Source organism: Pithys albifrons, chromosome 12 (assembly GCF_047495875.1).
Source record: "Pithys albifrons albifrons isolate INPA30051 chromosome 12, PitAlb_v1, whole genome shotgun sequence".
Taxonomy (NCBI): Eukaryota; Metazoa; Chordata; class Aves; order Passeriformes; family Thamnophilidae; genus Pithys; species Pithys albifrons.
In genome coordinates this window covers 21,838,084-21,862,551 of record NC_092469.1, presented here as the reverse complement: position 1 = coordinate 21,862,551, position 24,468 = coordinate 21,838,084, and the positions used below count along the sequence as shown (strand labels likewise).

General features: G+C 51.7%; 1 protein-coding gene across 5 annotated transcripts in view; it reads right to left on the bottom strand.

Moving 5' to 3' along the window:
* ZFHX3 (zinc finger homeobox 3) overlaps positions 1-24,468 on the bottom strand; it is a 127,362-nt gene that overhangs the window by 44,521 nt on the left and 58,373 nt on the right. For all 5 annotated transcript variants that reach the window (XM_071567924.1, XM_071567923.1, XM_071567926.1 and 2 more), the window contains one exon: positions 12,146-12,377. In XM_071567924.1, the coding sequence (XP_071424025.1) occupies positions 12,146-12,377 (232 nt within the window). The remainder of the gene's footprint in view (positions 1-12,145; positions 12,378-24,468) is intronic.

Here is a 24,468-nt window from a genome sequence, read left to right as displayed (position 1 = left end):
GGAGCCCACCAGGTGCAGCCAGGCTGGAAGGCACAGACCAGGACACTGCCTGTGGGTTATCTGAAATGACATGGAGAACCCAAGGGACTGAACGGTTCTGGAACACAGACCGAATGAAAACACACCGACAAAAAGCAACAGAGCTCCTGCTGCACAGGACAGTGACCTCTCAGACTCATGGGTCAGCCATCACACGAAAAGAACAGACACCTGCAGCCCCAACACTGCCTGCACTGAGGGCACTTTGGGACAGGCAACATCGGTGTGCTTGGAGAGAGGAAGGTGAGATTATGCTGCACAAAACTCCATGGCCAACAGGGTATCTACCACTTCAGAATTAACCATAAGGAAATGAGAACACACAATTAATAACCAGTGGTCAAGTAAGTCCACAAAACCAAACAAGACCTTGGATGAACAAGAATGCCAACCCTGCCCAGGGCAGAACACCTCGGGCCTCATTGTCCTGTTTAGAAATCATTCTAGTTACGCTTGCAATGATTAAATCAACATTTTATATAAGATCCTTTCAAAAACACCCTCCTGCAGGAACACTCCTTCCCTGAAACCATCAACACCTCTCCAAGCTCAGACTGGAGCCTTGGGAGAACAGTTTTGCAGGAGGGAAAAGGCTGAGAGCCCGGGAAGAGGGGCCAAGCTGCAGCACCTGGAGCACAAATTCCTAACAGCAGAAATTCCTGTTTTGCATCCAACTTCAGCGCGGGCAGTGAAGCTGATTTTATGACTTATTTATTTATTTTGTCTTTGATGAACAGAAGGTTAATATAAGAACAACTCCTTGGCAAACCTTTAAGGGTAATTCAAGCGACACTGATGTGAATCAATGTTCCCTTTGTGAACGCATTACTTGGCAGAAACTGGCTTTTTGTAACCCCCTTAAACCTAGCTGGCAAAACAAAAAGAGAAAAAAAAAACGTCCTTCAAACAAAAGGATGAGGTGAAAATAAAGAGAGAGTCGACTGCACTTTATTCTCTTTCATAGAAGCAAATGGATTTGGTGCTTTTTATACATTAATCAATCAATATCACTGACTGTACATCAGCGGCGCAGCCAAGTTATGAATGACCTTTCTGGCAAAGAGGACACTTTTAATGCTCATAAGACTGCTCATAGCTTAGCAACTTTCCGAATTTATGCCTGCATGATTACCCCTCGGAGGCAGGCGCCCGTGAGCGCCGCGCTGGATATGACAAGGTTAGTCCTTGCCAATCTGTGCAGAAGGAAGGGGCTGCGCCCGTGCCCTGCCTGGCGGTGGCCGGCGGGGACAGGCTCAGCTGGCGAAGGTGGTCACCTCACCTGGCATGGTCCTTCAGAGCGGGAGGAGACCCGTGGGGTCAAGCCCGGCCTCAGGCCAGCAGGGGAGAGCCCCTGTGTAAAGCTCTCAGCCAAGAGCAGCAGGAACAGCTCTCCTGAGAGCCCGAGGCAGTGACGGGCACACACCGTGTGCTGGGGCTGGGGCCAGGCTGTGCAGAGCATCCCCCATGCACGACGTCTCTAGTCACAGTAACTGTGACTGCTGCTCGGGGCAGAGCCAGGGCAGGTACTGCCTCAGACCACAACAGGCTGGGAAGCTGCTTCCAGCTCCTTTGCACATTATTTAAAAGAAAACAAAAGAGATCCAGGGCTCAGACCACAGCAGGGTCACTGCTCCTCCCTGGGCTGTGCCTCAGCTTTGGCAGGAGCATGGTGGCTGCTGAGACACTTCCATGCACCAGCCTTCCTTTCACAGCTCTGACCTTTCCCAAAGCACAGTCAGCTCTGTAAGAACTCTGCTGAGATCCAAGTTTGGCTCTGCTGGCCTCAGTACCACACTGTTCCTCCCCACCACAGTTCCTGAGTGCACGGGTTGCCATTCCACGCATGGTTAAGAAACAGCACAAACAATCCCCCTGCTTGTTTCAGACCATCCTTCCTTTCTGAAAAGCATTGTGCTCTTCCACTTGATTTTTATCTTCCCATACATTGCATGAATCCTCACCTCCAAAACCTGCACCATTTGGAGCAGACTGCAATCCAGGGGGAGCTCTACATGTCCTTTATGTCGCATTAATGACCTTTCGGGCTAGAATCCCATCTACCCTGCTCCACTGCTTGATCCTTCCTCTCTAGCAGCACCCAGTTTTGGAGGGCTTGCAGCCTTTCCAGCATTTTCCTACTTCTGCCATTTTAGGATGATCCTGGAGATTGTGGTGAATCCTCTTTTCCTGCCTTCCCTTTCACCAGTGCTGCTCCTCCATGTGAGACAGTCTGAGCCCAGAACTGTCCCTGGCTCTGCAGCCCTGGGGCTGGGGCTGCCACACAGAGCTCTGGGCAGCCTGAGTGGGGTCACTTCCACCAGGGCCTCTCCCTACAAGGGGAAAAACAAGGGGCTCCTCCTGCTCCCCAGGCACATGGCTGGGAGGGAGAGGATGGCACGGTGGGGATCCAGGGCTAAGTGGCCCTGGGGATCCTTCCCAAGTCACTGCCTTCCCTGGATACTGCTCAAGGGCCTGGAAGAGGGACTGACAGGTGAAGAGGTAACAGGGGGCAGGACCTATCCCCCACCCCCAAACCTCATCAGAGCCCCAAGGACAACAAGAGCTCCGGAACACGGCTCAGCCGGGCAGGGCTGATCGCCCACACACCTGCGCTCCACATCCAGGCTGTGCCCCCTGACCCTGCCAGACCAACACAAAACAAACCCTAGCAACCCTCCATGCCACACACACACACTGAAGGGAACGGGAGGAGCCAGCGAGGAGGTGACGTGGAAGCAGAGGTGGCTGTGCAAGTGGAGTGGAACGGCCGCGTGCTGACACTGAGCATGGGCAGCCACGGCCAGCAGAGGCCAAATTAATGCCATTGTCTGGCCACAAAGAAGGCAGCGAAGTAGCAGCGAGGCTGGGGAACAATCCCAAACACCCAGCCCTCATTCACTCTTCATCACCATGAAAGGGGAAAGGAAAAGGCCAGAATGCTTCAGCTTAATTGGTAACCAAACGTGAGAGCCATTCCCAGAGAAGGGGCAGCAGCGCCCGCCTGGATGAACATGGAGATCAGAGAGCACATCATGCTTGGGCCATGCCCTCCGTCCCTGGGGAGCAATGGCAGGGACTGTGCAAGGCCCCACACACCATTCCAGAGGAGTGGTGGAATTTGAGGGCTCGGGGCCCCGGGCTGGAGCAGCAAAAGCACCGAGCAGCGATGCCTGGGGTGTTGCTTCAGTGAGGCCAGAACATCCCTGCAGGCCAAGAGAAACCTACACCTGACAGGGGATAGGGGAGGAACCACATCAGGAGGGATGGAACAGAACAAAAAACACCAGACCACTGCTATTTATTTGATGGAGTGGTCACAGATGAGTAAAAAGGGGCAGGAGGAGGTGCCCACACAGAGGGGAGGACTCAGGCGGAAGGTGGCCTTGGCAGGAGCCTCCAAGTAAAGGTTGGTTCAGTAGAGTTGGAGCAATTCTGCTCCTCTCACCTGCCACTCTTGGGAGGACTGACAAGGAAGACAGAAAAAATGCAAACTGGACGCAAATTGGACAGTAACTTCTATAGCTCCCAACTAACCTTAGGAACTTCTGGCCTCAAGAAATCATTGAGGTCAAAACAAAATACATGGTGAGGGCATTGAGATGTTCAACTTAGAGAAGCAAAGTGAGTATTTGGAAGAAATAGAAACCCTCTTGCTTAAGGGCATGGACTAGGAATAAGGATGAGACCTCGATTTGAGGCAGGTTATTATTTGTTTAGGGGTCCCCAGATTTCCCTCTGAAGCAGCCAGAGCAGGACACTGGTGCTGCAGACACGTTATTAGCCAATCTCAGGGGTTTAGTGGAAAAATAAATGCATGTGGTAGCTCCTTCCCAGGCAATTCTGAGGACATTAATGACATCACCAGAGGATCAATAGGCCTTGCAGAAGGGAAAGGAAGCAAGTGCATTTCAGAAGTACAGACAAACAGGGGACCAGGAGTAGGGACAGAGGAGAGTGCTCTGAGGTGCATGCCACAGGTGGGAATGCTGGGAAGGGTCAGGCCAGGGGTCACTGCCAGCCTATGCCAGCTGCTGTAGAACCTTGTTTCACAAATCATCCCCCTGAAAACGTATGGGATCTTATTTTGCCTATGGCTCTTACAGAATAACCAAATTCACTTCAAACCCAAACTCTGTATCTCTCGCAACTAAGTCCATAATCCTACAGATGAGTGGAGGAGGAGAGCACTTCCTATTCCCATAATGTCTCCTCTGAAAAAAGGTCTCAAAGCACTTTTCATTTCAGGCAGTGCACTGGGTTTGCATGGCAAGGTTTGGGTAAGCAGGGGGGCTCCTCTTCCAGTTCTGCCAGTCAAAGACTATCAGACGTGTTCCTGCAGCAAAACGAACTATGAGAGAACCAGGGCAGGGAAAAGGCAGGAACAACCAGGAAAGGAGCTGATGGCCTGTGGGGATATTCCCTGAAGGGGGGAAGGTGCAGGATGTTCTCTTACTGTGCTGAGCGTGACCCTGCGGACTTGCATCAGCTTTTATAAACAAATGGATCTTTTACACAGGGCAATGAAGCCTGTAACCCAACATGGGCATGTTCAGTGACAGCAGGCTTCAGACTCACCTTCCAAACAGGATGGCACAACAGCGGGTCACTACAGGCCTCACTCTACCCCACTGTTTACTTACAAACCAGTCCAACATCCTCACTGCCTCCAAACACAAAGCCTGTGCCCAGCTGAACATGACTGCCCTTTCCTTTCTGCACTGTACCCACCCAGGGTGTTACTGGATATGTCAGCAGGGAAGAAGATAGTGAGGTACCATCAATTCTCTGTGCTGGAGCTCCAGGAGCAGAAGCTGCAGCAGGGACCATGCACTGGCAGCAAAGCTTCAGGGACGTAGTACCAAGGGACAGGGATGCCACCCTTTGGTCCCAAAGGAAACAGACCTGTGGAGACACTGTGCTCTGTCTGACAGCTGGGCTGCAGCCTGGCTCTGGATGTGGAGAAAAAAAGCCGAGTAGAAGAGGCACTGGGAGCCTCGCAGTGTTGCACTGCAGCATCTGGTGATGTTTCCCCTTTTACTCTTCCTAAGTAGAAAGGGCTTTAAGATGCAGCCAAACAAGAAAAACATTCTGGAACAAGTCAGCCGTCAGAGCTTCCTCTCTTTCTGCTTAATGAAAGCCATGAGCTCTGCAGGACGAGCTGCGGATGGGGCATGATGGGGGTTTGAGGCTCCTGCCACTCCTGGTGCTGCTGCCGCGGGGCTGCCCTGCCCAGCCTGGCCCTGAGGCTGCCCCTCGTGCCACGGGCACCTCCTGCTGCAGCTTCATCAGGCTTGAGGGTTTGGGTACATTTCTGTTACCCCCTTTTGTAAGAGGCACAGGACAAAAGCCACAATAAACTTTAATAAGAACAAAATTAAAATTATTAAACCTTTCATGTCCTTTCAAGATTATCTCTTTGCTCTGGTTGGTCAAAGCAGAGCTAAGGACAACTGCTCTTGACTTTAAACTCAAAACTAGCCCCAAAATATAAGTAACAAAGGAAATCTGTCTCTGCCAGGTATTAAGGGGAAACAACTTCATCCTTGCATTCTACAGACCTCAACAGCCCCATGGTGTCCCAAATGCACAAGGACAGACAGATGGGAAGGGAATGGTCATCTCCAAAATTTGGGTGGAGGAAAGGACACAAGTAGGGAACAGATAGAAATTATATTACAGGGTGATAACAGGAAAGAGAAGTCCCCTAAAGGTTTCTCAAAGCATCTGGCTCTCCTCATGTCCTCAGGCCTTCTGAAGGAGCCAACTGTGTGCAGCCACCCTGAGCCATGGCTGCCAGAAGCACCTCTGCTGGATTCCAACGACCACTAAAGCAGCATGAAACTAAAGCAGATGCAAAAGCTTCTTCCCCCCACCTCTCTGTCAAGCCATGGAGGAGAGAGACAGAGAAAGAGAGAATCTGTCATCTGCCCAGCCCTGGGATGTCCTCCAGTGGAGAGACCCTGACAGAAGTACCACAGAATCACAGAATGAGTTGGATGGGATCCACAAGGAACAATGAGTCCAACTTCTGGCCCTGCACAGGCCCATCCCCAAGAGTCACACACATCCAACTGCTTCTTGAACTCTGTCAGGTTTGGTGCTCCAACCACTTCTCTGGGAAACCTGTTTACTGCAATTCTATCAGAAACTTGCTGGAAAGGTAAAAAGTCCTGAAGCCATTCAATCCACAAAAAAAAAAAGAAAAAAATTCCAAGGTTTGGCAGAACAACAAAGGGGAAGGCAACAAACTGTCCTCTAAATAAACACACAGGACACAAGATTTTGGAAAACAAGAGATAATCCTGCATGTGGTGGTACTTTGTGGGGTTGGCAAGGAGAACAGAACTGCTTCAGTGACGGGACCCGTGAGTTCAGTCGGCCCAACACACTGCCCAGGGCTATTTGCTGTTCCACTGTGTTACTGCACCACGGGTGAACGTTCTCTCTAAACAGGACAATCCATCGTCCTACTCCCTGTGTCTGAGGGGGGATGACAGAAAGGGATTTCCCCCAGCCAACAGTGCTGCTGCAACTCTCAGCTGCAGGACAGCCCCCCCCACAGGGCCCTGACACCTCCTGAGCACCTGCAATGTGCCCAGCACCATCCTGCCCAGCCCAATTCTGCCCAGCCCAGCACTGCACTGACCAGCTCTGCTCTGCACAGCAGTACTTGAGAGGCTCTTGCCCTCAGGGCTTACACATCACATACAGGGAAAAGGTAGTATTGGATTTTGGAGAAAGAGAGGTAAAAAACCCAAGAGATGCAGATGAAGCTGGACAGCACTTGGTGTTGCACACAGGAGCTCAGGCTGTCACCTGGGTTGGCAGATTACTGAACGTGTCAAGCCTGGAAACAGCTTCCTCAGCCCTCTGCAAAGGCCACACATTCCAGCCAGGTAAATGGGGGGTTGCTGGCACGGCCAGAGTGGTTTTGGCTGACAGATGTTGTAGCACAGACTCTGTGTGCTCTTCTCCTGCAGGCACCGTACAGGCGATCTGCTCTGGGAAGTTTTTAATTGCTGTGTGCAATTAAGCTCCACAGAAAAGTGGAGAGAAGCTACAAAAGCAAACTAACGATTCCTCTCTGAAACCCTCCATTACCTCCAGCAGATGTTGGAGAGCAACAGGCATCATTAGCACTGCCTTAATGGAGACCAAGTGGAAGACATCAGATCCCACTGAGTTATTTCAAGCAGGGAGAAATATCATTTGGCACTACCAACCTTCATTTCAAAAGTTTTGAAGTTCTACTGGAAGTAGAGAATCAGCTCTTGTGAAAAATTCATCTTGCATCTCTGCTGTAACAATTCCATGAAGAATTACTCAATGTTTGATGATTATGAAGGAAAAAATGCCTTGCATGGTTGCCCACTCTTTAAGATGGGAAAATAACAGGATGGTTCCTTCATGGGAGTTTTTTTCTGAAGATCCCCTTTCCCTTTCTCCACAGTTTACTGCCTTTTACAGATGGGCTGGTCACAATTCTCAATCCAGGGCATGGCCACTAAGGAAAGAGAGGAACTGGAGAGCCTGGACAGAAGAGGGGAAACAAAGAGCAGCACCTCAGTCTCAAGGAAGCAGTTGAGGCATTGGGGCATACTGAGGGACTGCCAGGTCACAAATGGAATGGACAGGTTGGCACTGAGCCTCCCTTCTGCTAGAGAGAAACTTCGGTGTCTCAGAGAAACCTCCCACTGCAGATCCCATCCTGGGTGCTGTCAGACCAAACCTGCTCACCAGCACACGGGACCTGCCCCTGTTCCCCTGACAGTGATGCCTTCACAGCCCTGGAGTGGCCACAGACTGCTTGTGAGAGAGGAACATGAGTGAAATGTTTCACAAGACTCAGTGCACAGAGGTGCCAGCACCCAACAAGCACCCTGTTCCCTGCAGGCACCACAGGCACGGCCAGGCTGAGGTGTCATTAGGTGATTCTGAGGTGATTCTGAGGTGGGAACTACTATTTTTAAACCTCGTGGGGTTTTCTCATCTGAACACTGCTCCTGCTATACCCTGGGTCTGTTTACATCCTTAGTTTCATTAAAGATTCAGCTCACAGCCCTTCGGAAGGTTGAACACTGACACACAAGGGAGATGTGGACAGTGCACCTCTGTCTGGGGGCAGATGGAAAGGGAAAGTGGGGGCTCTGGGGCATCTCCCCACCCTCCCAGGAAACCAGCAGCTTTCCAGGGGCTCCCATGACAGAGCTTTGAAGAAAAGGTATTCCTCAAAATAACTGTAATCCACATGTTTGGAGAAGGGAGAGAGGCTGATCCCTCGCTGTGGGTGGGCAGAGGGAGCAGTGTGGGTGCTCCAGAGAGGTCAGACTGGGGGGCAGAGGTGGCCCCCCAGCCCCTTCTTGCCTGGACAAAGGGGCTGTTCATGGTGCTTGGTGTCCAGCAAGGGCTGCCAAAGTGCTGGCCCCGCTCCTCACACGAGGGCCTCAACAAGGACCCTGTGCTGGCAGGAGATGCCTGCCAAGGATTTGGCAGCAATGAGCAGGATGGCTGTGACAATGTGGCCACCACAGGAACTGTCACCTGTGGTGAAACAGGGAGAGGATGGTGCAGGCGAGGAGCGTGGACACCCATGGATGTCTGTCCTGCACAGAGGGAAGGGTGGGCAAAGCCCCTCTGCTTCTCTTGCAGTGGGACACTCTGGAAAGGGAGAGAAGAGACAGAAAACAGAAGGAATCAGGAAAAACAGACAGGGAGGAAACACAGGGACTGGGATCAGCACCTGTGCAGCGGGACACGGGCTGAGCAATGTGGCTGTAACAGCCCCACCTGTGTGGGTGGCACTGGAGAGCAATGCAATGGGAGGAGCAGGGGCACCACGTGCTGGCCACAGAGCAGCCATCCTGCTCCGAGGTGCTCCAGCTACAGAGCAGGCTGCGGTACTCAGTGCCTGCTGGGAGGAGAGAAACACTTCCCAAGTCAGAATGAAAATTCGGCGCAGGTTGTTTCACCCTTGTTTCTGTCATTATCTAATGAGCTGTAAGTGCATCCATCCGACATCTTGAGAACGTTTTAGTTTTATCACGGGTTTGGGCTTTTTCTCTTCTCTAAGCTCCCATCATTAAAAATCAATTAGCTTATGGGTAACGTTACACGGATGCTGCTGCAGAAAGGGGCTGACATCCGCAGTGGCAGCAGCCCAGATACCACAGCAAGAGATGTCCAAAAATACCCAGAGACGACCATACCCCCCCTTCCCCAAAGCTCTGTGCTCTCTGATCAACAAAGCAGCTGAACGCCAATCCACTTCCCCCTCCCCTGCATAATGAGTACACTTCTCAGACTAAGCAGAAAAGTTTAATTGTCTTTAATTATCCAGTTCAAGGGGGATTGGGTTTCCTGCCCGATGTCCATATAATTTTCCTGCCCACGACTTCATCATCCCTTTACTGGAAGTGGAGGTCAGCTCCTAAAGCTCCTCCCTAAAAGACACACGAGTTTTGGGGACAGCTGAGCTGCTGGCACAGGCGGGGACAAAGGTCCCTGTGTCCCCAGAGTGGCTGTTCAGGCTGCCTGTGCTTCTACGGGGTGGGAGGGAGTGAGTTGCAACTAATGTGCAATCAAGAACCATCACAATTACATATGTAAATGAACAGGCAATTGGCACTGACCTTTGCAGATTGTTAGAGGACTAATTAAGGTGTGATCAGAGCTCTCTTCTAACAGATTTAGATGCATCTACACAAGCAAATGTCTGCGCACCACCCCAGCCAGCCGTGCTTTCTCCCACATGCTTGCACACAGCACTGAGCAGGTACACACAGAGCGTCCGACCTCGGCACCTGCGCTCTGTGCAGAGCACTGGGACAGAGGAGGACGGGCACGGGGTGACTCCACTTTGTCACCAGGCCACAGTACACAACAGGCCACTGTACCTGACTGCATCAAAGCAGCAAAAAAGCCACTGTCCCTTTGGGCACTGGCAGAGATGTGTCACAGACCAGAACAATGTCACAGACCAGTGTCTGCTCAAGATGCCTGAGCCTGTTGTCCGATACCACCAAAGACCTCTCAACCACAAGCAACGAGGGAAGTCCACCCAGCTGTCAGAAAACAACAATAACACCCATGATGAGGACACAGGAGAGACCCCATGTTACAGAGGAGGAGGAGATGCAGAGTGCAGACACACCATCCACCCGAGCATCCCCACACTCAAGTTGATGCTCTGATACTGTAATGGGCTCAGAATGAGTGGGAGATGGGAGCACCCATTCTCCCTCCTGGGGGTGTGGCAGCTTCTCACTCGAACCTGCCCCCTGTCCCCATGGGAATGTGTGGCCTGGCAGGCAAGCAAGGTGCACCCACTTCATCTGGCTCAACAATGGGCTCCAAGAGTGGTCAGAATTAAATAGCTCAGGCCAAAGTAACCTGCCAAACTGTCACGAGGATCCCCTGCTTTGCTTTCTGCAGCCTTATTCTTACCCTTTGAAATGAAGTATGATCAAGAAATTGTCAGTGTCTTGCTCACTGTCAGTTTTTCTTGAAGAACCAACAACCCTAAAGAAAACTGAAGTAAAATATTTGTAAACTGAAATTTCAGTGATTTGTCAAGACCTCTACTTTAAAATTTTTCTGTTTTTTTAAATGGTCACCCAACCGTTATCCCTCCCAGTCCATCAGCTACTGCCCTTCCAGTACCTGTTATGTCCTAATCTGGGCAGCCAGACAGAAGATAAGGCTCATACAGTAAAAGACAAGGCAAACAGAAATTTCTAAAGTAAACAAGATTTTCAAGGTTGTTCTGTCTATCACAAAAGGGCACGGATGGTTTCCCCTCTCTGCTCATTTTGCATTTAAGCAGCTCCCAACACACAGCTCTGCCCAGGCACCCTCTGAAAGTGGACTGTTTTCCCACGGCAGAGCACGGCGGTGCAGCCGAGCGGCTGCCAGAGCCCTGTCCCCCCGGGGGCTGTGGCAGGCTCTGGGCTCCTGCTGTCACCGTGACCTTTGGGGAAGCGTGGGCCATGCCCTCCACTCCCCTGGGCCACCCAGGGCACGCATAGGGCACTTGTTTCCATAAGACTGAGTTTAACTCTTAATGAAAAAACTCCTGATTCACTTCTGGCGTGTTTTGGATGTATTTCAGATCCCCACTACTCACAGGCATAACAGCAATGAGACCCAGCCAAGAATTCAAGGGACCCCCACATGTTCTCCCTCAGCTGCTGCTGCTGTCCCTTCTCAACTCTTTAAGGCAGGATCACCTCCCTTATCTCCATGTGCATTCACTACACAGTGCCAGTTCCTCAAAGTGCTTTTCTGTAGCATTTACCCGTTTTCACAGCAGCTGTAGAGGGAAGTCCTGCTTGAAGCCAACAGGAGGAATGTGAAGGCTTTTGCTGGCACCCCCCAGCTCCAGCACCTTCACAGCACATGGACCAGCTGACCCAGGCCATCTCTCCTCCTACTCCCTCCAAAGAGGGCCTCAGGAGACCTTGATTTTTCAGAACATTAAGAACTTCTCAGTTGTTTATATAACTAAACAAAGTACCATCTCTGTTCCATCCAGCCTAACCGCTCCCTTTAGGCACACTTGCTCTTGCTGGATTCACAGTTGCAATCCCTTTCCTACGATCTATGTGAGCAAATGCTTCATCCAAGCCCTTCACTTTATCTACCCTGACAAGAGGAGACACAGAAAACGGACATGGAACACTCACCCGTTCTGCCCACCCCTTCCAGCCAGCTCCTCCTCCCAATTCAGTGTTAATTAAGTACCAGAAATCAGTGCCAAGTTGGTACAGTAGATGCTGGTGCTCAGAGCACCACCTGACTCATTACAAAACATCTACCAGTACACTGGTTGGTCCAGTTGTCCAGATGTGATGGTATCTTTAGATGCTCATACAACATTCCAGTGTTTAAGACGGCAACCTGAACCAACACACGCTTCCAAATCCAAACTTCTACATCCCAAATCCCACCTCAGGCAGGAGGGACTCCCACAATGGGTTTTTGATAAACCGTAAGTGTCATCCAACAGTAGCAAAGAGAAACAGGGATGTCAACAAGCTTGTGACCAAAGAGCAGGACGGGCCTGATGCCACCCCCGACCCTGCAGCCCCCCTGGCACCAGAGCACTCACCGGCCTCGGCAGCTGGGCACTTCCGGATGGTGAAGATCTGCCCCAGATCCTCCTCCTCTTCAGGAAGACCCTTCTGGAGGCGCTGCAGCTTCCGGAGGCTCTCGCTCCGCTGGTGCTTCATGGAGCGCACGTGCTGGATGAGGTTCAGCTTGGCCTTGGTGGAGTAATTACACAGGACACAGTGGTAGTAGCAGCTTTCACCTTCGACCCCGCTCTCGTGGTGCTGCAGGTGCTGTAGAGAACAAAGCAGAGGGATGTGAATGTCCTTTATCACCTCCAGTCTCCCGAGTTAGTCCACTGTAAATTGTTAAAGCCACCTGGGAATTAAGAAACCACATTTTGACACAGGCCCAGTCAGACCAAGCCTATTAATTCCCAAGGTACCATGTGCTGTCCTGCTGAGGAGTAAGAAAATCAGAACACACTAAAATGGGCACAAAGCACAGATGGAGACAGGCAAGATTATCTCCTTCAGTGAGAGAAAGCACCAGACCCAGCACTAACACCTGCTCATGATCCATCCAGGGTTCATTCCTTCACACTCAAAGCTTGTCCTGGGAGGAGATCCAACTGCATGTCATACACAAAATTAAATGTGATAAACTCTCATGGAAAACTAGGAAGAATAAAACCAAAGCAATGCTAGAACACAACAAACCCATTAGATAGAGAGGTCCTGGATGCAGTGAATGGCAGCAGAGTGCAGAGCCATTCTGTTCATCATTCAGCACTCCACTCTCCTGATCTGGGATGGGAAGGAAGCAGCAGCCTGGCTGAAGATCCTTGTACCAGCACCCCAGGCTGAAAAGCCAAAGGTGGGCGTGCAGGCACCACTGTGAGAGGTCACCACTGGGACAAACTGCAGTGCCCTCTGCAGCTGTGCTGTCACAGCCAACACAGCCAGTTCCAGAGTACTCACTGTGATTATTTGACAAAACCTATCAATCCTCTGGCACAGAGGTCTGTGCCACCAGGGAAGCCAACAGCCATTTCATGCCATGGATCCCAGGGATGTGGCAACTCCTTCTTGGAACCAGAGTGCCATACTGACTGCCAGGGCATGGCCACTTTCCCTCTGGGCTGGCAGCAGGAGGGCACAGGAACTTTACCAACTTCCACAGACCTGTCACAAGTTGAAGAAAAATGAATACTAAGGTGTAACAACATGAGAGACCCCTCAGTGAAGGCCAGTGGTGTTTCCATCACATACCCATCCTTCAGCTGGGCAATAATCCCTGCCAGCTCCCGCCCTCCAACCCCAAGACCTCTTTTTGTCATCTCATGGAACTCTTTCCTCACCACACATGTGGCCCAAGGCATGAGTATGGTGATTTGGACACAAGCTTGAGCTTTGTCAATCAGAAATATTGCCAACACGCAGCCAGGACCTTCTGGTAAAAATTCAGGCGTGCATTATCTCAGTTACAGCTGAGATAAGATTAAAGACACATATTAACCAGCACTGTGTGCCTCGCTCACACGGAGGAAGGAGAGCCCTCTGAGTCTAGGAATGATTAAAAATAGGATATGAACTGATGCTGAGGCTTCTGATTGGAAGGGCAAGGAAAGAGAATAAATGTATTCTAGATCCGGCTAATTAGACTGGCCTCTTTTGGGACTGCGATGTATTTAATTAAATTCACTGTAATATTTGAAGAATCCACAAGGGCACTAATCCCACTGGTGCCCTCAAAAGAGTTTTTTGCTGTTTTCCCTCATAAGAACTTCTTCCTCCTATCATTTCTATTGTTTGCATGCGTTACTCTCTTCCTGAGCCAGAAAAAGGGGAAAGGCTTAAGGCTTGAAAGGTCAGTGGGCCCATCACAGGAGTCTTACAACCAGCTTGCACAGCCCAGCCTTGCCAGCCTGGCTCTGTGCTGACCAAAAACACCCTCTGCCCAGCTCTGTCCTGACCCCTGCCATACCCCCCTCTCTGCCCTGCCTTGCTGCAGATCAGGCTCTGGCTCCAGGAGCCACACCAGCCCCATCCTTGTCCCCACCAGCCACCAGGCAGGCTGGGGAAGCCCCATCCTACAAACCTTGTGCTGGAGCTTGGGAAGTGCCCATGGACTCAGCAGCAGCTTCTGCATGGAGGCTGAGAAAATCCCCAGTGAGCAATTAGAGAAAAATCTGGTCACAGGTTCAAGGAAATATTAAGGACATGGTCTCTGTGGCACCAGAGACACAGTCTGCACTGCCCTCATTTAAATGAGGATTTTAGGAAAACATTTGTTTTAAACAGTTTAATAAATGTGTCTTATTTTCTGCTCTTCTTTTGCTTCCTCTCAAACATTCCCTGTGCTGGGGGGAGCCTCACCTGCCTGCTGTGCTGGAGGAATCACAGGCTGAGGGTGCTGCCACCAGCACTAAGTCCAGGCCGGGCATGGCACTGCACACACCAGATTCACCCCATCCTCCAGCGGAGGGAAGGAGCAGCCCAGAGAAAGACAAGGTGAGGGCTGAGCCAGCCCGAGCTGTGAGCTGCTGGAGGCGATGAAACGCTGGCCAAATACGTGTAGTTATTGCCCATCACACTGTTAAACTTCCCCCTTGTGAGAATTTACCCGTATCACAGGAAACAAATTCAAAATATTAAACCAGAACCTTGTTAGAAGACAAATCAACTTGAAAATCAAAAGAATATATTGTTCCAAGGAAACCCAACCAACTTCTGTCAGAGAACATTGATTTCTGTGAGTCCAGGGGGGTGTTCGTCCCCTCCCTCTCCAAGATAGGAAACTTCCAACATCTGGTTCTTCACGCATGGCATGCGAAATATTGATCAGGGTGAGTCAAAGCTCCACTTTAAATCAGAAACAGAGAAAGGAACGCTCTGATGGAAACCATACGACTCACGAGTGCAGCTTCCCGAGGGACGGGGCTGTTCCTGTATCTACACCAGGAACGGCACAACACCGCGCCGTGCCCGGCACTCCTGCCACACACCCGGCCCTGACTGCAGCCTGTGTGCCACGGGCACCTCCTGCCACACACCCGGCAGCCTGTGTGCCACAGGTACCTCCTGCCACACACCCGGCACCGACTGCAGCCTGTGTGCCACAGGTACCTCCTGCCACACACCCGGCACCGACTGCAGCCTGTGTGCCACGGGCACCTCCTGCCGCACACCCGGCACGGACGGCAGCCTGTGTGCCACGGGCACCTCCTGCCACACACCCGGCACGGACGGCAGCCTGTGTGCCACGGGCACCTCCTGCCACACACCCGGCACCGACTGCAGCCTGTGTGCCACGGGTACCTCCTGCCACACACCCGGCACCGACTGCAGCCTGTGTGCCACAGGTACCTCCTGCCACACACCCGGCACCGACTGCAGCCTGTGTGCCACGGGCACCTCCTGCCACACACCCGGCACCGACTGCAGCCTGTGTGCCACAGACACCTCCTGCCACACACCCGGCACTGATTGCAGCCTGTGTGCCACGGGCACCTCCTGCCACACACCCGGCACCGACTGCAGCCTGTGTGCCACGGGCACCTCCTGCCACACACCCGGCACCGACTGCAGCCTGTGTGCCACGGGCACCTCCTGCCACACACCCGGCACGGACGGCAGCCTCTGTGTGGTGGGCACTGTGCAGTGTCTGTGCCAGGCTGTGCTCCCACAGCCATCACTGCAGGAGGGTCCCACCCCAGGGGCCTCTCTCCTCTGTTTGCCCCCAGCTCTGTGCCACCCACCCCTCACCGTCCCCCAGCTCTGAGCCTCCTGCCCCTCAATGTCCCCCAGCCCTGCAGGGACAATGGTGTGTGAGCGTGGCACGGCCAGGGTGGCACAGGCACCATGCCAGGCACGTGTGGGCCGGGCTGATCCCGCTGTGCTGACAGACAGACTGCCCAGCCCTCGCACCCCAGTGTCTGGCTCAGAAGTGTTCTCTTATAATAAAATATAAACACTCACAGGGTACAACTACGGAAATCTAATTTTTAAACAAAGTAAGGAATGATGCTACAGTCAGTTCTCATTTCTCCCCGTCCATCCTTCACGTACTTGATCTCTGTTTATTTTACCATCTCTCCCCATCTCATGCTGCTTCACCCACAGTACTTCACAACAATCATGAAATTTAAGGTGACACTGTATCCCCCTGCCTGGCTGCAGGCAGCCCCCCTCATCCCATGCCCCAGACCACATGACATTCCTCAGAGTTCAGACTGCAGGACCCAGCACTGAGGCCCTGTGTTGCTGCTGTTACACCAGTAACAAACTCCCCGTAACACTCTGCAGCTCTTCCTGCAGTTCATGTTCAGCATTTTATCTGATTTCTAAGAACTTTTCTACATATTTCAAATTTTAAAAGATGTTAAACCTGTATGTGCTCAAAAATCTCTTCTTTGCAGAGTTATCTGGCCATGGTGTAACGAGTCCAATTCCAGCAGTGACAGGACAGAAATGCCCTCCAAGCACTGTCAGGTGGATGGGAGTTCTCCAGTCTCTCTTTGCCATGTTTAGTGGCTCAGCTGCTGTTCTGGGGGACATCTGATCTGCAACCCTGCTCACCAGGGAGATGCAACAACACTTTGAACTATCTCATGCTTTTGATGTTTATTATTCATTAGAAAAAGGCACAATTTCTATGCAGACTTAACCTCATCGTGCACAAAGCTTCCCCTTCAGAGGGCCACGAATGCTGCCCAGGGCAAGCCCACGCTGACAGCGCTGGGGATCTCTCAAGTCCCTGCTCTGCAAGGGGAAACATCCTACACCACCCCCCCCCCCAGGAGGGCTCAATGATAAAAAGCAGTAGAAGACATGAGAAAACTCTCTCCAGGCTAAAGGATAGCTCCTTCTTCTTCAGACTTTGACAGGACAACCAGAAGCAGAACCTCTGTCACTGCCCCAAGGACAGGCAGACAGTGACCCCCAGCTCAGACAGGACCACTGGTCACAGCCTCCTGGATTCTCAGCCAACAGCATCCCAGGGCTGTGTACAGCCTGTTGGGGATGGCCCCAGCAAGCCCTCTGCCCTCCTACTTGCATAAACATCCTCTTCCTCACTACTCTGACCACTCCTTATGGCCAGGTGGTGTGTGGGTCACTGATAAACAGTCTGGGGAAACCTCCTCCACTTTGCTTCCGAGCACTCTCACATCACAGGACACTCTGTCACAAAAGCAGAGGCCACTCCACTACCCAAAGCTTCTTTAAAAAACAGTTGTCAGACTTCAACATCTTTGGAGAAGGTTTCCTCCACATACAACACTCCTCCTACCTCTGAACTCACCACTCCCCTCCGTTAGGATGGGTAAAGTTAGCAGTGATTTTCAAAGAAATGACAGATGCAGCTGAAGAGGAAGGAGCCAAAATTTGGCTGAAGGGTCAGAAAAGTCATGGAAAGGATCAGCACTGCAGACATGCACCACACAGGCTTCCTCCTGCAAGCACTGATGTTTGAGCAGTGCCAGTGACCAGAACCAGCACACAGAACCAAGGGAACACCTCTGTGGTTACTCAGAGAGGCTGACCCAAGCTTGGGAGGTGCTGCAGCCACTCCAGACCCACCAGCACCTCCACAGTGCAGCAGGATGCCCACGGACTGATTCCTCCTTGGGGTGAAGTCAGACAGGGGTGATTAGTCACAGGCTTGTAGGAAACATTTCAGGGGCCAGAGAGGACCATGCCTGTGACAACACACCCCTGGGGAGAGGGATGGGACATGACCCTTACAGGGGAGCTGGAGAGGAGCTACGGGTCACCATGGGAAGGAACCTGACCCTGCTGCAGACCTGAGAGGCCCCATGAGCATCTCCTGGCCCCTGTGTGCCTCTGATCTGCTGCACAAGATAAATCACACAGCCCTGCAAGAGAAGAATCTGAATTTTTAATGAAAGTCATGTGGATGCAGCTGTCTGATCCTGCTCTGTTCCAAGTACTTCATAAAAGTCAGGGCCAGCCCATCCGTCTTGCTCTCCTTTCACACCTGCAGCCCCGGCTGGAATTTCCTGGAGCTGCCGGACACAGCGGGACACAGGGGGACACGCTGCCCAGGGCTGCAGAGCCTGCATCCCCTCCTGTCCCCCCCGAAACAGGGGAGAATTGATTCTGTATCCAGCAGGTTCAAAAGCTGAACTTGTGCTCTTTTGTACCCACCTACATCCTGAGTTGTTCGCTGCTTCCCAAGGAGCAGCGTTGCAAACCCTTCCCTCCTCCAGCCTCCCTGGCTCTCTGCATCACAGCTCTACAGTGCCAGCCGTGGGTTCAGGCTCCCCTGTGCCCAAGGTTCTGCAGCTCATCTTGTGGTAACTAGTCTCTGATCCACATTTTCATTTTCAAGAGGCTGGAAGGGTAGCACTCCCTCCTGCCAGAGGCTGAGATACTGATCCAAGCCCCCAGGTCACACAGAAAGGCCCTAAAGAACAGCTCCAAATGCCCCCATTGACAGCCTACCCTGACACCTCCCTGTATGTGTATTTTCCAAGCCATCCAGTCCTGCCTGGGGTTAAGTGAATGCCACAGATGCTCTCCTGGTCAGCCATGAGGCTGCTGGTCACCATGCTGAGAGGCTTTTGGGTTCCCCCATAAAATACCCCAAAAGCCACCCAGCAAATGGGGTTTGCTCCACCAGCCCTTGAAGTCTCATTAAAAGCCAAATATTGCTCAGCCTAAGGATGGAGAGCTCAGCATGGATTTTACTGAACGTTAAATCAACCAGCAAGCGTAGCCAGCAAACTCTGTGGCACTTTAACTTTAAATAATGCAATAATTATTGAATTTCCTTTTTATAACCGAAGTGCTGGAATGTAAACAATGGGGCTGTAATTGCAGGAAGGGGGGATCAATAGAGGCAATCGTTTTCAGCCATGTTAATTGTAAATACAATTGCTCCAAGATGTCAGCCTCGTTCTTCTCGCTCCCAGAATCATCCTAACGGATGACAGAGTCCAACTTTCCCATTACAGCTGTTCGCTCCTTTAAGAGGTTCTCAATCAGGTCTGATCAATCTGTCAAGATAATGCATGGAGTAAGTAAGACTCTTCCAAACACAAGCTCCCAATCAATAGCCCAGACCTGCTTAATGAGGAGGGGCTAAAGCCCAGGGGGAGGCACAGTCCCAGCTCCTGCCTGGCTCCAGCAGGCAACTTCTTCAAGGGGTCTTGGAGCAGCTCCTAACGAGGACATTGTTTATGCTGCCCGTGATGAGCAGCATCCCCACACCCCCACAGCACCCCAGGGTCTGCGGGCAGAGAGCGACAGAGGTTAACAGAAGGCATAAGCCAAGGAAGGCTGAACTGGTATTCACATCCCCCACATTTTTAATTGTGCAACAGACCTGAAGGCACAAATTAATTATTCCTTAGAAGAGATCCCCAAAGATGCAAACCTGAAAGCCAAGAGCATCGCTAAGACTGCTCCAGTGGACTCGAGGAGGGACAAAGTCCACAGTGGAGCCAGCGCTGGCCCAGCTGTGCTGGCCAATCCCTCCCAGCCCCGGGGAAGAACAGCGGGATGCCAGTTGGGAATCTCTCGAGGGAGAGAAGAGATGCCAAGGAAGGCAAGGGAGCAGCCAGAGATGCCATCCTGCAGCTGCAGTACCTAACTCTGGTAGCACAGGTATCCCTTGCACATGCAGACACCAGGCCATGTGGTCAGTTAGCAGCCCAGAGAGGGGGAAAAGGGACAGGTCTGACTGCACCTGGGCCCCTCCTACAGCATCAAACTTTCTCTACTCCATGACTGTGCTACAAGAGCTGCCAGCACAAGAGATCCACTCCTGGGCAACTTCAGTTTCAGAGAATTTTCCAGATCCCCAAAATCTCCCCTGGGAGACGCTGGTGCAAGTGCTGCTGCACATGGAGATGCACACAGGAGTGTGAGTATCGATCCTGCTAATTATAGTGCTAAAACCAAAGCACAGCGAGAGTACATTTCCTATCAGCTCGCCTGGAAAGTGCTGCCCTCAACCCTGTGTGCTCCCACCCAGCTGTGGCTCTGCCACAGGACTCACAACAGCCCTGCAGGGGCACCTCTGGCCCACAGGAACAAACAAACTTCGCACAAAGTGACCTCTCCCACTACCAGTGAGGACGTGAGGGATGTCACTCAGGGCCAGTCTCAGCCAGCAGCTCCTGTGGAGTAGCACAAAGCTTGTGAATGGTGGAGCTCCTTTTGCAACTTAACCAAAACCTGAACCAGGGACGATTCTGTGCCTCAGGAAAGTGTAGAGTTTCTTCACATTTCCATGGATGCTGTCATCCCTGAAGAAACCTGTCAGAAAAGATGTACTTTTGCCTGCAAGGCACTGTACAGACAGCAACAGATTGGAGTGATAAAAACAGCAAGTAAATTTGTGCCACAATAAGGCAACATCACTGAGGAAGAGGCTCAGGGCTTTCAGCTGACTCCTTTCTCAGTGCTGGCACAGCAAGGAGCTGAGGAATTCAGGGAGCCTGATCTTTTCCACAGTTAGGAAAAGAAAGAGGGAAAGAACAGCTGAAGGTGAAGACAAGACAGTAACCAAAACCAGGCCCCACGATGCTACTGCCCAGACCTTCTTAATGTATTTTGTACATCTACTTGAAAACCAGTTCAGTGTGAGTTAAGCTGTGAACACTCAGGTGAACGAAAGGAGCCGGGGAATATGGAAAAGCACCACATAAAAGGCAAATTATGCAATAAAAAGGGCTGGGAGAAACCTGGACAGACAGTGGGATCAAAATCTGTTGTCCACATTGTAATTCTGTAGCTGCTGAGTGACTGAAAAGGGCTTCCCATAACACAGACCCAGGGTAGGACTGTCCATACCAGCGATGTTTCATTTCTCCAGCGGCGATGGGGATGGTCCCTACGTTACATGTGAGGGCCCTCTGAGGAGGCTCAGATGCAACACACATCTGAACTTGTGTTGGTAATGCAGCTCAGACTGAACCCCCCAAAGCCTCTCTATGTGAGGAGTTGGCTTTAAGAACTTCAACTGAAATGCTCCTTTTGCCCCATATTACATCTTTAGGACAGAACCACTGGTCTCTGAAGGAAAAGTCTGAGGACTGACTGACACTGCTGTTCTCCTCCCCATGTCCTGAAGTCAAGGTGCACTCGGGGATGCCAGTGCCTTTCCATCCTCCCTTGGCTCCAGGTGCCCCAGCAACTGCAGCAGAGTCCCAGCAGGGAGTCAGAGAAGTGCTGTCAAAGTGAGGCCCTTCCAGAGGCACAGCAGGACTGGGGGACAGGAGGGGACCCCCATGCACAGCAAGGGACTGTTGTAATAACATGTCATCAAACCATGTGGGAAATAGAACCAGCCACAGAAACTCACCCTGAGCTCACCAGATTTGATAAAACACTACAGGCACAGATGAACTCCCATCACCTGGGATTCATTATTTCATCCATAGGTGGAGAAGTTGTGATGGACTGGAGGACTGATTGACTTGTTTTTGTACCACTTCTTTTTAACCTCCTACAGTGCTGCACACCCTGACTCCCAGCTCATAACCAACAATAACAACAGTACACAAGACAATTTTTTAATCCTCTCCATAAATCAAAGAATATCAATATTGATGAGATGGAGGACACAAATTCCTGATACAGAACCCAACAGGGAGCATGGAAGAACAACAGACCCAGCCCATCCTTTGCCCACAGTCCACAGCAAGGATTTTCAAGAGTAGGGAATATGGGATGGGAGGTGGGAGAACCAAAGGAAGATGTGATAGACTAGTATGACAGAATGAAGCAGAAAGAGGAAATAAATATATAAAAATATTCCTTGAGTCTTGAAGGCGAGATGGAAACTGGAAGAGCCAGGAAAGCCCCACCCCAGTGGAGCAGCCCTTCTCCAGAGCTGCAGGGCTGGGCACCAAGCTGGGCAGCCAGAGCACACCTGTCAGGCAGGTGTTGTGCATCAGCCCACCCTGAACACGGGGACAGCAGCACCGGCTGATTTCAGACCACACTGCAAAGGTGAGTTCATTAAGTGTCTGTGAAACACAAACAGAACATGGAGCACCATGGAAATGCCCATGAGAAAATAAATAATTCTTCATTCAATGAAAGCTTTGGATTGTATTAGACAAAGCCTGGGGCAATGTAATGAAAGACAAAGATAAAAAGAAATGGAATAATTACTCACAGAACGAGGCAAGAATCCTGCTGCAAAAATATGTATGGGACTACTCATAATTAAGAACTAAAATAATGTCTGCACACAAAGGGCTGAATTAAGGCAACCTGCTACTTCCTATGTTCTAGATGGTTGTGAGGGCTTCACAAACCCACCAGACAATAATGTGTCCTAAAAACAGTACAGAAATTCAGTCAATCGCTCCTTGCCCTGCACCCCTGAACAGCTACTCTGTAAGGAAACCTATCAAGGTCTTGGGCATGAGAAGCCCTCAAAACAGTCTCCCCCAAATGTAATCGTGAGACCTCTCCAGTCCTTGGGCATGGAATTGTTCCCAGCACACCTGGTTTCCACCAGGAAGGACATGGATGGCCCACAGCAATCCATGGCAGCAGAACTGTCTGACTCATGGATTCCCTACACGGCCTCCAAGCAGTTTACAAACCTACGAATGGCTGGGTTTGCTGCTCTAAATTTTCTGTGTGTATCTAAAACCTAATTCGACTGCAGTGTAATTCTGCAGAGGGATCTCCAAGAGACCAGCATGGCTCTGAGTGTTAGTTGCAGCTATTCCCTCCAAGACAGACTACAACAATGGAAAACATAGAGTGTGTAGAATGGGAGGCAGAGCAAACCTGGTATGATAAATGTCTCTGCACTTTGGTGCTCCTTTTGTTCACGTGTATCTGCCTCCGCCTGCATTTGCCTACACGGGTACAGAAACTCCTGGGAAAAGCCAGGCACAGTATTTATTGGGTTTAGCAATTCTGGATCTGCAGTCCCAGTGGACAGGCTGCAGAGACACACAGAAGGTACATGATAAATACCACAGAGGCAACTTTGATCAGCATTAGGAACATGTACTGACCACTCCAATTTAGAAATAAAATGGAAGAAGCAAAACCATTTTTTGGGAGCTGTGGGGCAGATGTGCCCCAGTGCGGTGCTGGAGCCGCCGACCCACGCCAGGCACAGAGACAGTGCTGAGCTCCTTCCCACCAAAACCCCCATGCCAGGCACAGAGACAGTGCTGAGCTCCTTCCCACCAAAACCCCCATGCCAGGCACGCTCCTGCCATGAGACAGCGCTGAGCTCCCTCCCACCAAAACTGCCACGCCAGGCACAGAGACAGTGCTGAGCTCCTTCCCACCAAAACTGCCATGCCAGGCACAGAGACAGTGCTGAGCTCCCTCCCACCAAAACTGCCATGCCAGGCACAGAGACAGTGCTGAGCTCCTTCCCACCAAAACTGCCATGCCAGGCACGAGAGACAGCACTGAGCTCCCTCCCACCAAAACTGCCATGCCAGGCACGAGAGACAGCGCTGAGCTCCCTCCCCCCAAAACCCCCATGCCAGGCACAGAGACAGCGCTGAGCTCCCTCCCACCAAAACTGCCATGCCAGGCACACGAGACAGTGCTGAGCTCCTTCCCACCAAAACCCCCATGCCAGGCACAGAGACAGTGCTGAGCTCCCTCCCACCAAAACTGCCATGCCAGGCACAGAGACAGCGCTGAGCTCCCTCCCACCAAAACTGCCATGCCAGGCACGCTCCTGCCATGAGACAGCGCTGAGCTCCCTCCCCACCAAAACCCCCGAGGCCTCCCGCGTGTGCTCTAACCACAGCCCTTTGAGAGGCTGTGTATTTACAAACTGAGGCATGTTGAAATCAAAGGGGATACCATATGACATAATTCACATTAAAATGTCAACAGGCTGACAATTTATAGAGTCAATCCACTGGAGGTGGGGAGAACTAAGATGCAGTAATTGTTTAATTCCTGCTTAAACCAACAGCAGCTTCACCTTCAAAGCGGTGCCATGTGCAGGGCCCCGGCTGCTGCCAGCCCTGGTGCCAGCCTGGCCCTCGGCCAGCACAGAGGCAGCGGCCTCAGCCATTCCTGGGCACCGGGACAGGCAGCAGACACGGGATGCTGCTCCGACCAGCGCAGCTCGAGCCCACACCATGGCAAATATTCACCATTAGCACAAAGACAACCGGTTTTTCAGGAAGTCAGAGTCCCTGTGGTCAGGGCACTGGTGGCCATTACTGCACCTGGGCACAGCACACCTTCTCCAGAGGGGACACACCAGGTGAGCACTCCGAGGGCACCAGTGAAAGAACTGACTCACCCAGTGCCTGGCACGGCATGGCCCTGACCCTGCTGGGACCTGCAAACACTGGGGCAGAGGAACAAGGGAGGTATGGAGTGTCCCAGCCACAAACCCCTTCAGGGCACA